The sequence below is a fragment of the Electrona antarctica genome (genome assembly GCF_951216825.1).
Source record: "Electrona antarctica genome assembly, chromosome: 14".
NCBI lineage: Eukaryota > Metazoa > Chordata > Actinopteri > Myctophiformes > Myctophidae > Electrona > Electrona antarctica.
Window position 1 is genome coordinate 27,801,232 of NC_136795.1, and position 13,958 is coordinate 27,815,189.

Here is a 13,958-nt window from a genome sequence, read left to right on the forward strand (position 1 = left end):
GAATCGTTTTTTTTAAGGTGCAGCTCCACTCTTGCGAACCAATGGTTTGCTAACAGCCATCCGATGGTGATGGAGTTCCTTTCACCCTCCTTAATCCAATTGAGCGTGAAGTTGGAAGGTCTATGATCACCACACGTATAACCAGTTGTCTTTGCTTGGTGCAATGAATGTGAGTTGTGAGGGCAGATCACGTCTATAAACTACGGAGGGTGAAGGCGCCATGCCAAAAGGTTTTTGCCCTGATAGGCGATGCCTTAGGCGTGACATCAGGTGGACAAAGCCTAGCATGGAGGAAAACTTTGTGTGTTTTGATACATGCGGTTAACAGTGTGAGTGAGTGTTATAGGCTATTACGATGATAAAGCATTTTACCCTTTGGGGATTACACTTTTGAGAATTACAGTAGGTTAGAGCAGTGGTTCCCAAACATTTTAGCTTGTGACCCAAAAAAGAAATTAGACGTTTGCCCGGGACACAAAGTAGTGAAAATTGTGTTGTGAGCTTAAGTAGACTATTTTCACTACTTCTTAAACATCGTTTTCTAATTCATGAAATTACTTAATTTATTTTTAATTCATGATTCATATATTTATTTTTTGCTTTTTGGGGGGGAATATTTTTAGATTTTTCTTTAAATAATAATATTCATAAAAAGCAAAATGTAGAGGGAAAAAAAGGGACCCATAAAATAGTGTCTGTGACCCGACCCAGTGTTTGGGAAACAGTGGGTTAGAGCTTGAGGACATGCATGAGCGATTGAGAGAAACAAAACAAAACAAAACAAACAAACATAATCTGCTGATTGCCAGCCAGCCCCACCTTCTCCTGGCCCCGTGGTGATGTTGGCCTCCACCTCAGGGCCGTACGTCAGCGTCTTGGAACGGACGCGGAAGTTGTAGGTCACCCCGTCTGCCAGGTCTTTGATCTTCATCCACAGGGGGGCGCTGCCCTTCACATCCACTGTCACTATCTTACTGACACCTGGAGTGCGAGGAGAGGAGTCTGTGCATACAGGAAACACTAGACTCTAGATGCTGCAAGCGACAGGTTGGCAAGATAGATAGAAGCTCCCACTCTCACAACAACACACAGTGGCATTTTCCGTTTGTGTCTGTCTGTCTGTCTGTCTGTCTGTCTGTCTGTCTGTCTGTCTGTCTGTCTGTCTGTCTGTCTGTCTGTCTGTCTGTCTGTCTGTCTGTCTCTGTGTGTGTGTGTGTGTGTGTGTGTGTGTGTGTGTGTGTGTGTGTGTGTGTGTGTGTGTGTGTGTATCCGTCCGTCCGTGCGTGCGTGCGTGCGTGCGTGCGTGCGTGTGTGTGTGCGTGCGTGCGTGTGCATTCTCTCGTTTTTTATGCATGCGAGCTTGTCAAGCTCAGTGGTGGAAAAAGTACTGAAATGCTTTTACTTAAGTAAAAGTATCAATACTGCAATGTAGTAACACTCTGTAATCCAAATGTACTTGAGTAAAAGTATGGAATTATTGGCATCAAAATGTACTTAATGTAACAAAAATAAAAGTACTCATTATTATTATGCAGAATGTCCTGTTTCACAAGTAATCATTGTTTGAAAGGTATTAAAAAAATCACACCCGTGTGAAGTGAGGGGCGCTAAAAAATGAACATACTTCTTCATTAATTAATTTGTCAACTTTTCACCATGAACATGTGAGATGACAACTGAATTTATGTGATGGGTTAGCCGATTTGCTCGTCTACATATGACATAAATTCTCCTTTCATTGTCAATGGCTAATGCGAGACAGGACGAAAAGATGTATAGGAGGAGGCTATAGCGCCCCTCAAAAATGAGCAGATCTACAAGCAGATCTACAAGCTTGTACTGTAGATCGGCTATTTTAAAATGGCCTAAATGTATATCGGGCTGAAGTGGGAATGTTTTGTAATAATAATCAAAATCTGCAAACTACCTAGTAACTAATGCTTTCAAACTAAAGCGTTCAAATAATTGTAGTGGAGTATAATATTTGCCTCTGAGATGTAGTGGAGAAGTAAAAGTACTGAGAATTGGAAATAAGTTGGAAATAAGTAAAAAAAAAAAAAAAAAAAAGTAAAACACCTCAAAATGTTACTTAAGTACAGTACTTGAGTAAATGGACTTTACACCACTGGTCAAACTCACAAACGTAAAAACGAAAACACATAAACAGAAAATGCACACGGATGAAAGAAACACAGAGAGAGATCCACGTCCACAAAGCAAGCAGCAGAAACAGACAGATGGCCGTATAGCATAATAAAGTCAGACGCAGTCTCACACTCTCACGCCACATATGGCAGCATAGCCCGTGATCAGATCTTCCAATGTCTCCATTGACTTAACTGCAGAATTTTAGTGAGTGTATCCCTCATGTATCCCTCATTCCCTCAGCATATTGCCATACGCAGACTATTATTCCAGAAGCGCGCCAGATAGACAGACAGGCAGAGAGATCACAGGCTCTGCTTGGCTTTGCTCTGAGCCCATTAGCGGGGAGTCGAGGGACCACAGCAGCTTGTGCTTAGCATTCGGATCCTCTGCTCCCAATTACTTAAGAATCTGGGTTTGGGCAGCCAAACTTCAGCCAGCTATATTAGCCATGCCCCGGCTCGGTGAGAACGGAAGTTCTGGAAGGCTACACAGAGTCGCCCCCAGAGCACTCGAGCAACCATGCGGTATAGTACGTTTCTACGGGGCACGTTACCCATCTGTAACAGATTAGGGCACGAGCTTTAAAAAAAAAAAAAAGAGAGAGAGAGCACAACAGGGGTGAACAGGCTGCAGCTGGGGAATGTCAAGGTAACAACAGCGTAGTTATTAGGCTACAGGCGGAGTTTCTCACCATCCACTGCGGTGCAGGGCTCATAAACCAGGCGGTATCCCTCGATGATGCCGTTGGCCTGCTTGGGCTCTCCCCAGGACACGTTGACGGACGTGGTGGTCAGGTCACTGAAGTGGATGAAGTTGGGAGCACTCGGGGCTTTGGGGAAGGGGAAGAGAAATCCATGACCATCATTTATTATCATTGATTTGTAACCGAAATAGGGAATTACTGGCATTACTCGTCGCCTATGGCTAGGCCTGTCACGATTATTACTTAATCGTCTAATCGCAATTATTTGACATTAATCGCAATTATTTGGTCCTAATTGTCATAATCGTTTCCATGTTGAAAAATGTTGATACATAAAAAAAAGCTGAAATAGCAGATCTACAAGCTTACAACGTGACACGCTGTAAGCTTGTAGATCAGCTATTACAGCTATTTGTTTAACCTTTTTGCTTTAGTTTAAAAATAATGAATATGTCAGTAATTTCTTCGTATATTTCAGTTATTTTTCATATCTGTCCTGTGCATTTTTGATTACCAGGCAAGCAGAAACGTACTAAATTGTTAATCGTAAATAATTGTAAGACAATTAATCGTAAACTTACATTTGTAATTGTGACAGCCCTATATGGCAATATCCCAGATTATATGAAAGCATGGAACAATTATGGAATAATGTGTTCCTTTTTGTTTGTTCAGCTCAAACAGATTTCTATAGTCTTATATCACTGCTGCCCCTACCGGCTCACCTGCCAAATAAATACCCTGTCAGAAACACACATGGAAGGGCCTCCACCCCTCCTCGCCATTCAGAAACACACATGGAAGGGCCTCCACCCCTCCTCACCATTCAGAAACACACATGGAAGGGCCTCCACCCCTCCTCGCCATTCAGAAACACACATGGAAGGGACTCCACCCCTCCTCGCCATTCAGAAACACACATGGAAGGGCCTCCACCCCTCCTCACCATTCAGAAACACACATGGAAGGGCCTCCACCCCTCCTCGCCATTCAGAAACACACATGGAAGGGCCTCCACCCCTCCTCACCATTCAGAAACACACATGGAAGGGCCTCCACCCCTCCTCGCCATTCAGAAACACACATGGAAGGGCCTCCACCCCTCCTCGCCATTCAGAAACACACATGGAAGGGCCTCCACCCCTCCTCGCCATTCAGAAACACACATGGAAGGGCCTCCACCCCTCCTCACCATTCAGAAACACACATGGAAGGGCCTCCACCCCTCCTCACCATTCAGAAACACACATGGAAGGGCCTCCACCCCTCCTCGCCATTCAGAAACACACATGGAAGGGCCTCCACCCCTCCTCGCCATTCAGAAACACACATGGAAGGGCCTCCACCCCTCCTCGCTATTCAGAAACACACATGGAAGGGCCTCCACCCATCCTCGCCATTCAGAAACACACATGGAAGGGCCTCCACCCCTCCTCACCATTCAGAAACACACATGGAAGGGCCTCCACCCCTCCTCGCCATTCAGAAACACACATGGAAGGGCCTCCACCCCTCCTCACCATTCAGAAACACACATGGAAGGGCCTCCACCCCTCCTCGCCATTCAGAAACACACATGGAAGGGCCTCCACCCCTCCTCGCCATTCAGCAGTGGTGGAAAAAGTACTCAAAGTGTTTGCTTAAGTAAAAGTATCAATACTGCAATATAGAACTACTCCGTTAGAAGTAAAAGTCCGGAATTCACAATGTACTAACTTGAGTAAAAGTACATCGTATTGGCATCAGAATGTACTTAAAGTACTAAAAGTAATAGTATACTCATTATGCAGAATGTGCCATTTCAAGTTTTCAAATGTACAAACATCTTTTGAAAATAGCAGATCTACAAGCTCACAATGCGTCGCATCGTCGAAGCTTGTAGATCGGCTATTTTCAAATGGCCGAAATGTATATAGGGCTGAAGTGGTTACTGTATGTTTTTTACATTTACGTTTAGTACAATATTTGCCTCTGAGATGTAGTGGAGTAGAAGTAAAAGTATTGGAAATTGGAAAGTACAAATATCTCAAAATGTACTTAAGTACTTTACTTAAGTAAATGTACTTAGTTACTTTACACCCCTGCCTTTCAGCCCCACCTGCGCCTGCTGCCCGGTTTCCCTTCAGTAAACGCAGCGTGTGTGGATGCTCGGCCAAGACGCAGAGCATTTCAACCCTGTGTCTCTGCGGTGGTGGACAGGAACTTTACCCCTGCATCACAGAGCACTCTTAGCAAGTAATACACTATTTTATGTAGCGTGACTTAGGTAAGATCAAGAAAGAAAGGAAAAGAAAAGAAAAACGATAGGGGGTCGGCCAGTGGTGTAAAGAACAAATCAATACAGCAGTGAAGAGGAAATATTTCCAGTGTGTTGTGTCTGTCTGTATCAGCAACAATGGAAAAAAAGAAAAGAAAAGATAAATGGCATAAAAAAAGCAAACTCACTGTACACACAAAGAGCAGCACAAAACAAAAAAAGAAGCATATCTTATGACCTTGAGCAAGAGAGCTGTGAGAATTCTGCCTGCTGACCCAAACCAGGCCCAGCTTAGTGTCACAACTTAGCCACAATTCTGCATAAAATTCCCCAAAGCTTGTGTTGGCTCATTTCCCAGCACCCGATGGTGCAGAGAGCCAAAATTCCTGCCTGTGTTTTTTAAGTTCTCAGCACTTTGTACCCATCGCCAATGTCACAGCCCTTAAAAAAACGGAGGGGGGGAGGGGCAAGCAAATTTGATTCTGTAAACCGTTTTGTGTGCTGAAACCGCAGAGGGACTGGTGCTGCTCTACGAACACAGTCTCCTTTGTGCGGCTGTGACCAAAAAACCTAATCCACATGTGTCTGCTCACTCCACAGTGCCTTCCCTTCTCCGCTGTCATCAGCCTTCCTCCTTCCCTATGGCCTGCCCCGGGGGGAGGGGACCCGGGTCTACCCTTATGGAAATCATTACGGTCCAAAACATGGTCCATATACTGTATACCATATATATGCAGTATTTTCTCGAAGATGGTGTCAATAGAAGTGTCTGCTCAGTAGCTGTTCTCTTTTGCACGGTGTGGCGCAGTGATTATAAAAAGCGTTATTATCTTGCAGAAAAAGTGGAAAGTAAAGTTGAGAATTCAATACTTCAACCCTTCAACCCCATATACTTTGTCGACTGGAGTCTCCTAGGGGCCTATTCTTGGTACCCTCCCGTTTTCCTTTACACCAAATCTTGTTGCTGAAAATAGTTGATCTGCAAGCGCACAATGTGTCATATTACAATGCGATGTGAGCTTGTAGATCTGCGATTTCATCCCAGTGTTTGCCTTATTAATATGACATGCCCAGAATAGGGACGCCAGGGTTCAAGTGGCAAATTAATTTCCTCTTTTCTCACTCTTTGCATGTCCGTCTCAGAGAGAGGAGAGGCGGAGGGAGAGAGAGAGGTGGGGAGAGAGAGAGAGGGGGGGGGGGGGGGGGGGCACAGAGACGGAGAGGGAGGGAGAGAGAGAGAAAGAGAGAGGCAGAGAGAGAGGTGGAAAGAGAGAGAGATAGAGAGAGAGATAGAGAGAGAGGTGGACAGAGAGAGAGGTGGACAGAGAGAGAGAGAGAGAGAGAGAGAGAGAGAGAGAGAGAGAAGTGAGGAGGCAGCATGCAGCTGGGGCCATGTGAAAACTGAAAATGTCTTCATTATACGGTAACAACCACCCTTGCACGTTCACTGCTCTACAGTTAAATGGCTAACAACACCATCTGGCCACCTCGGCCTCCCACCACTGCAGCGCCACTGCACTCACCTGCTTGCTGAGTGCGCCCTCTGGTGGGCAGGGAGCGCGGCCCGTCCCCAGCAGCGTTAAAGGCAGCCAGACTGAGCATGTAGGTGGTGTAGCCCGTCAGGTTCTTCAGCTTGACGCTCAGCTCGGGCAGGAACAGCGTGCGCAGCCGCTCCGTCTCGTTCTGCTGCTGGAACTCCCAGAAATAGATCTGCAGGATCATGGAATGACACGGAATGTACTTTTTTTTATCAACCTTTTTCTGAAAAACCTATCAGCGGTGCTGATTAAGGACCCCAAATGTATTTGGCTGCCGGACCCCCATGTGAAAATATGTTCTTTCAGGGATCCCACAGAAGCAAAGATTTTAGTTAAAATCGTTCAGTAGGAAAGAATATATAATATATTCAAAGATTTGCACACGTTTTAAATTTTCTTTTCAAAAATAGCAGATCTATAAGCTTGTGAACGTATCTATATGTTCCAGGTCTTAAGTGAGAAACGGGAATGATGGTGCACAGTAGTCTGACCATCTATGGGTAATTGGGTATGTTTTTGTAACTCTAATAATCAGAGCTATAATCCAGGATTTATTTGAATGAATAAAACATTATTTGAACTAATTTGTATGATATGGTATGAGTATGTTAACACTATTTGGTTGGAGGTGGTCTTCCTACTCTTCCATTGAAAGATTTAGACTGGTGTTAGGGACAACATCAATAAAGTTATTTTTGCTTTTTGTGCTTTAAAGGGCCACTTCACCCCTTTTGCAACCAGATCTTATTTTAATGATGTTTAGGACACAAGGAACACTTTCCTGGGGTTATTATGTATGCATGTGTTTCTAGATATTTTAGTCATGACGCCATGTTCATGACCAATTTGTCATGAAAATGTGGCCTCACTTCCTTCCTGGACTACATGTTGTCTCAGTGCACGAAATAATGATGGATTATGGTCATTGTAGGAATGCAATAATCCAGTCAAACCAAAGCACTAAGACTTGTTTACATCAGGGTCCTCCATATACAAGCCCACAGCGCTATTTTTGAAATAAATTGACAAATCTTGAAGGTATGAGAAGAACTACTGATTTAGAAGGCATTTGTAGAATCGGCCTCAGGTCTCAGTGGCTTAAATTGACGCATAAAGTAAACATAGGGAAGGAAAAAGGTGCCACGTACCTTATAACCCTGGATGTCTCCGTTCTGAGCGTCCAGCGGAGGCGGTTCCCATGTGACCTCCAGCTGTGAGGCTGTGGAGGACTGTAGTGCCACGTTCTGTGGTGGGGCGGTGGGCACTAGGAGGATGACAGACAGGGGCAGAGGGTAAATAACTTGGTTATTACAGCGTAACCTTGTTATGTCCCATCATGGGAGCGAACGCTGATAAGCCCCCTTTCCACCGAAATAACTTTGGTTCTAGAACTGGTTCCGTATTAGATTCTTGGAACCTTGGTGCCTTTGGTCCCAGTTCCCAAACAACTTTTAGGCTTCTTAACCAATTCATTTTCAGTGGAAACACTCTGAACTGGTTCAATATTAGGCGGGAAAAAATAACTGCACTGGTTCAACCCTGGTGGAAAATAGTGCCATAGTGAGACACGAAACAAATGCTGAGAAAGGCAACAACACACTCTTTATCACTTTTATATACAGTATATATCTATAACATGCAGCATATTACTGTACATCATAGGACACACGGCAAAATGCTGTGTTTATTTAGAGTACTAGTTCACCCAAAAAAAATACTTTTTACATACCACATGAAGCCTTGAATTCATGGAGATTTGTTTTTCTCCTCCGGTAGAAGACTCCGCAAGTCAACTCTGCCGGTCATCCAATTATTGGCTCATGAATGCGACAACAACAAAACGAACTCCGTGAATTCAAGGCTTCATGGGGTGTGTAATTGATGGAAAATAAATCTTTGTTGGTTGAACTACTCTATGAGTTACAAATGGGAAAAGGTCCATTTGATTCGATGTGTACAGTACAGTCTCAGAGGTAAATTCACACTTTTTACTGGGATTTTAACTGGGTACGCGCCACGAACTTACCAGCTTCTCCGACAAACACCTCCTGAGGAGCACTGCTGGGCCCCTCGCCCACAGCGTTGTACACGCTGAGACGAATCTCGTAGCGCTTGTGCTTGCTCAGATCTGTGGGGAGAGAGAGAGAGAGAGAGAGAGAGAGCGCCAAATTGCCCGCTAATTAGGATTCTTTAGGAGAACACAAACCACAAGCAGCGGGCGAGGCCGCAGAGTGCACGTGCCGCCAAAACATCGTAGCCTGGCGGCGGCAACGCAACACAGCATCGTGAGCTGAACGACGAAATGGAGGCAACAATCAAGAAAAGAGTCAGAAGGGCGGGCGGCATTGCGAGGCGCGCAGATTAAAGGACGTGGGCGGGAGGACACGGGAGAGGCGATTTGTCAGTGATTAAAAAGGGACCGAAAACAACCACAGTGGAATAATGACACGAGGGGGGGGGGGGGGGGGGATAGCCCAGTGATGATTAAAAGCAAAAAACACATCACACAAGAGAGAGTCAGCTCTACACAGGCCCTTGGCGGATGCAGCTCAGAGATGATGATATGATACACGCACGCACGCTGCACACGCACACACGCGCACACATGCACGCACGCACACTCGTGCACACCTAATGCAGATGAATATTCAAGCGGCACATTTCATGCGGAAGTGTAAAATGAAACAGATGGAGAGCGATGCGTGAAAGGCAAACAGTGGAAAAGACGAGCGACTTACTGTCGAGTTCATATTGGGTGAGAGAGGATTCGCTCAGATTCTTCACACTGTAAGGAGCTGGGTGGTGGATGGAGCGCAGGGTGGGGTGGGGTGAGGTGGGGTGGGGTGGGGTGGGGGGGTAAGAGAAATAAGAGCGGTTTGCAGGACGGGAGGCGGAGAGGGGGAAAAAAAGCAGATAAATGACAGAGAAGATTAGCTTTGTCATCGGAGGTTATTTGCATAATAGTCACTGCGGGGCTTAGGCATGCTACTGATAACATCAAAGGGATGAAGAAAAAAAAGGATATAAATATATATTCAGCACTTTAAATGCCACTACTTTAAGATTTCTCAAATCTGGGGGATCTGTATTATGCAGGGGACTGTTGTTGGGTACACAACGAGGGTTGGGTAGGGTTGGGGGATTGGTAGTCTCACGTTGCCAGACTGTTGCCTCTCGCAATTTTCAAATGCTTCTGTTATAAAGTCTGGAGAATGGAAGCTCTGATCATGAGCAAGCAATGAAGCCGAAGTGAAGCCTCCTCCCCACTTCCGTTTCGTTTTTTCAGTCACGCAAATTTATCTAATATCAATCGAATTCATCTAAGCATATAGCTTGCTGCTTAGCAGAAATGGAAATTTATATCCAATCCTTGCTCGGATTTCAGGAGGTGTAAATTCCAGACTCTCTATAGCATTCGGAGATTGTGGACTAATTGTCTGGCTACGTGAGACTAGGGGGGGGGGGGGCTGAAGGAGGGGGGTGGTCTCACCGGTGAGCTCAGCCCAGTTGGCTGATGGACTGTTGATGGTGCGGACAGAGAAGCTGCGCAGACGGTCGTAGTGTAGCTCCCGGTAGCGGACCCTGAAGCCTAGCAGAACACCGTTGATCTGGTCCTCGGCGGGAGGCTACCACCACAACCAGGAACACAATACACACTCATGATGACACATCCTGATCAGAGCCATATAAGGAGAGCACCCGCTTTTTTAATGTTATCAACCTACAGTATAATCACCAGTATGTTCTTATCAAGACCATTCAATGCAGCCAGTATATGGACATTTACACATATAATACTGCCTACCTCGAGTAGGCGACTAGGAGATGCGGAAGTGAAATGACTGATATGAGGTTAAGGGAATTACATGGCCGGTTAAGAGTTAGGGTTAGAGTTAGAGTTAAGCCCAAACCATACCAAAGGATCAGGTCGGGACGAGAAGGTTTTTAAGGTCAACCACACGTCCACACCAATGCAACTCAATGAGTTGCATTTGTGTGGTTGACCTTAAAACGGTTTTGTCCCAAGGAATCCCTACCGGTGTGGTTTGGGCTTTAGGGTTACATTTAGCCGTTACGGTTAGTAATAGTAGGACAACGCGTCAGACAATGGCTGACAACAACGTCAGCATGTGGAAATGTGGAAATGTCCATACTGTCTGCATTGAATGGTGTTGAAAACCTTTTGGACTTATTTGTGCATCCCAAAAGTCAAATTAGCCTTTGTGATTTTGGGGGATAAACAATTTACCTCAAGAACAGATATACATTTAGGGTGCGTTCGGAAATACCGCACGGGAGCGCACTCGCCTATTCATTTGCATTGCACAGTGCGCTCAGTGTACTATTTCCGAACGTGCCCTTAGTGTAACATCACTTATATGCCGATATCTCATTTGGCTGACCAGTTGAATCACTTTTACTTACATTAAAATCTTTGTTCGTAGTTACTGCACTTTGGCTTTGTAGAGTTGGTGTACTGTGTTATATTGTATTAGCATACTCTACCTAATATAGATGGATCAAATTAACATTTTACCCCCCGACCCACCCACCCACCCAAAGAAATAAATATAAATCTGGATTGCAGCTTCAACACTGAAGAGTTTACTTGTGTGAGAGGTCATTGCAGCACAGCTAAAACACCAGGGCTTTCACATGCTCACCCTGTCTGACCTTGTGCTACGTACGACTGCTTCATTTGAATGTGGCTAGCGGCTCATTTTAATGTAGCTGCTCTAGGAGTATATCAATGGTTATTGCTTATTCAGTGGTTGCACTTGTTGTAAGTCACTCCACACAAGAGCATCCTTCTAGACTCTAAAATGGAACTGCAATGCACAGTGTTTCCATCCTAACTATCCATTAGCCACCGCTTCAGGCCAACAATATATAGATTTAGAAATCCAGCCTGCAGGTAATAAAACTGATGCTGCCTTACCTGCCAACGCACCAGTACGGACGTGGTGGTGTGCGGTGTGACAGACAGGATTATAGGGGCTTTGTCTGGGGCTGAGGAAGGCGACAAAGACAAACATAAGGAATTGCGATGTTAATAATCCAACAAAAGCTACATGTACAGTAAGGACGGCGATACATAATTCAAACAGACTGCTACAGCGCTAGCTCGAAGGTAAACACACGTACCGGTGCTATTGATTTCAGCCATGCACCGTGGGAACACAAAGTCTAGGCTCGAGTACGCCGTCACGACAGTACAGGTACCAAATACTTTAATCTCGAACCATCAGCTCCTAATGAATTCGATAGTTTACACAACTCTGGCTAATCTACTTGCGTCTACTGTGAGTCTTAGTAAGCACTGCATTTCTTGTGTTCCTCTGCAAAACAACAGGTTTGTATATTGCTATATCAAGGAGCCCCTTGAAAACGAGATGAAGCGCCTCAAGGGGCTTATTCTAATCTTATTCTAAATTACATTTTGAAATGGAATACACCACATTATGTCCCATTCTTACCATCCTGCAGTGTGGTGATGGCCTCACTCTCCTCGCTGTACTCGCTGTCCCCTATGTCGTTGGTGGCTTTAACCCGGAACTGGTACGACGTGAAGGGCTTTATCCTGACAAATATGAAGCTCTTATTATTAGAAATGTGTATAGTTTTCAATTTTCATTTTCATACAATGGTCCGTTTTGCTGTTTGTTTACCGTAGTGTTCATTTCGTTGCATAAAACTATGGTGAAAAATACCCTTTTCCACTGACGAAAACTAAATAAAAACGAATAGAAACTAAGCTATGACTAAATAAGTCATAAAACTACGACTAAATACATTGCCAATTTCGTCAGCAAATAACTGGTACTGGGACTATTGGAGAAGAGATCCAGTAGAAGTAAAAGACATGTCATGCTATGATTGGTTGCACCCACAGGGTTGTTGCGCTCTGAAAATAGCAGATCTAGCAGATCTTCTTTCCACACTCCGCTAAGTATAAATCATGCATTTCAACGCCATCACTACCTGCCAAAATACATTTTAGTCGACTAAATCATCTGTAGACTAAAATCTTGTATGTAATTTTGTCGAGTGCAACTAGGCTTAAAGGGAAACTAAAATATATGTTAATGACGTTTAGAAGATTTTGAACACTTTCCTGGGGGTGTGTGTAATATGTGGTTTTAGATATTTCAGATTTTAGCAGTGAGCCCAGTGTCTCTGATGTCATCGACACTGGGCTCACTTCCTTCCTGGACTACAATTGAGCATTGAGTAAAATATGATCACAGCGTACAAAAACAACACAATTTTAGGTAAGGTGAAATATAGCGAGCATTATATAAAAAAAAACATCATAATGCGAGTACACAGGGGCTACAAAAAACAGGTACAGTCGAGTGTTGCATCCTCAAGTAGTGCTTTGAATGACTCTATACTATAGAGACCAGTTTGTCCTGGACTAAAACTAAATCAAAATTTGGTGTCCAAATCAAACACTGGCGGTGTTTACCGGTCCACCATGTAGGAGCTGGCCTCGTGGTTGACAGAGGCGGACTGGACGGTCCAGTTGCTGTCTGGCAGCTCTCTGTACTGGACCGTGTAATAACGGACCGGGGACAGGCCGTCGCTGCCCGGTTCCCATGACAACAGCACTCTGCGAGCCTGCACCTCCTCCTGAGGCACTACGGGACGACTGGTGGGCTGGGGCCGAGCTGCGGGACGCACGTGCCGTGCACACACACGCAAACACACACACATACACACACAGACACACAAAACAAACACACGCACACACGGTCATCCACCGGATGAAATATTAAATTGTCAATAATTTAAATTGTCAATAATTTAAAGAAGCACATTACAAATGCATTGTTTTTTTCTGCTTACCTCGCTTTTCCGTGGTGACCACCAGCGCTTCGGCGGCCTCTCCCCAGCCCTTGCGCGTCTGGGCGGTCAGGCGGAACACATAGACCATCTCTGGTTTGAGTCCGGTGGCCGTGTACTGGCGCGCGCTGGGACTCAACACGTCCACCGTGGCCGCGTTGCTATTGGACGAGTTCCTTCTGTATGTGATCTGATAAGCTAAGGAATGGGGGGGGGGGGAGACATCACCTTAGTTTGAATGTAAGTACAATGTCACATTTTGATCCGATAAGCTAAGAGAACAGGAGTACATTAAGGAGATTGAATGCATTATGCTTTAGGGATTCTCAGTCAAATCTAAAATTGCATCGTTTATCCTGGTGATGGTGAAACGTGGTGCTGTGTCAGATCGTAAAGACAAAACGTTCTGGGCAGCTTAAGCGTGTTAACCTCACCAAGGATGATGCCATTTGGCTGGGCGGGAGGC

At 44.9% G+C, this 13,958-nt stretch overlaps 1 protein-coding gene across 1 annotated transcript in view; it reads right to left on the bottom strand.

Moving 5' to 3' along the window:
- Positions 1–13,958, bottom strand: part of LOC306937310 (protein sidekick-2-like) — a gene marked incomplete at its 3' end in the record, with an annotated part of 81,935 nt that overhangs the window by 12,993 nt on the left and 54,984 nt on the right. The window contains exons 27-38 of the mRNA XM_079520981.1: positions 13,927–13,958; positions 13,496–13,690; positions 13,116–13,317; positions 12,124–12,227; positions 11,586–11,656; positions 10,137–10,272; positions 9,385–9,441; positions 8,673–8,774; positions 7,795–7,910; positions 6,632–6,818; positions 2,840–2,977; positions 820–981 (exon numbers count right to left, since the gene is read on the bottom strand). The exon at positions 13,927–13,958 is cut by the window's right edge and continues 67 nt beyond it. Coding sequence (XP_079377107.1) covers positions 820–981; positions 2,840–2,977; positions 6,632–6,818; positions 7,795–7,910; positions 8,673–8,774; positions 9,385–9,441; positions 10,137–10,272; positions 11,586–11,656; positions 12,124–12,227; positions 13,116–13,317; positions 13,496–13,690; positions 13,927–13,958 — 1,502 coding nt within the window. The remainder of the gene's footprint in view (positions 1–819; positions 982–2,839; positions 2,978–6,631; positions 6,819–7,794; positions 7,911–8,672; positions 8,775–9,384; positions 9,442–10,136; positions 10,273–11,585; positions 11,657–12,123; positions 12,228–13,115; positions 13,318–13,495; positions 13,691–13,926) is intronic.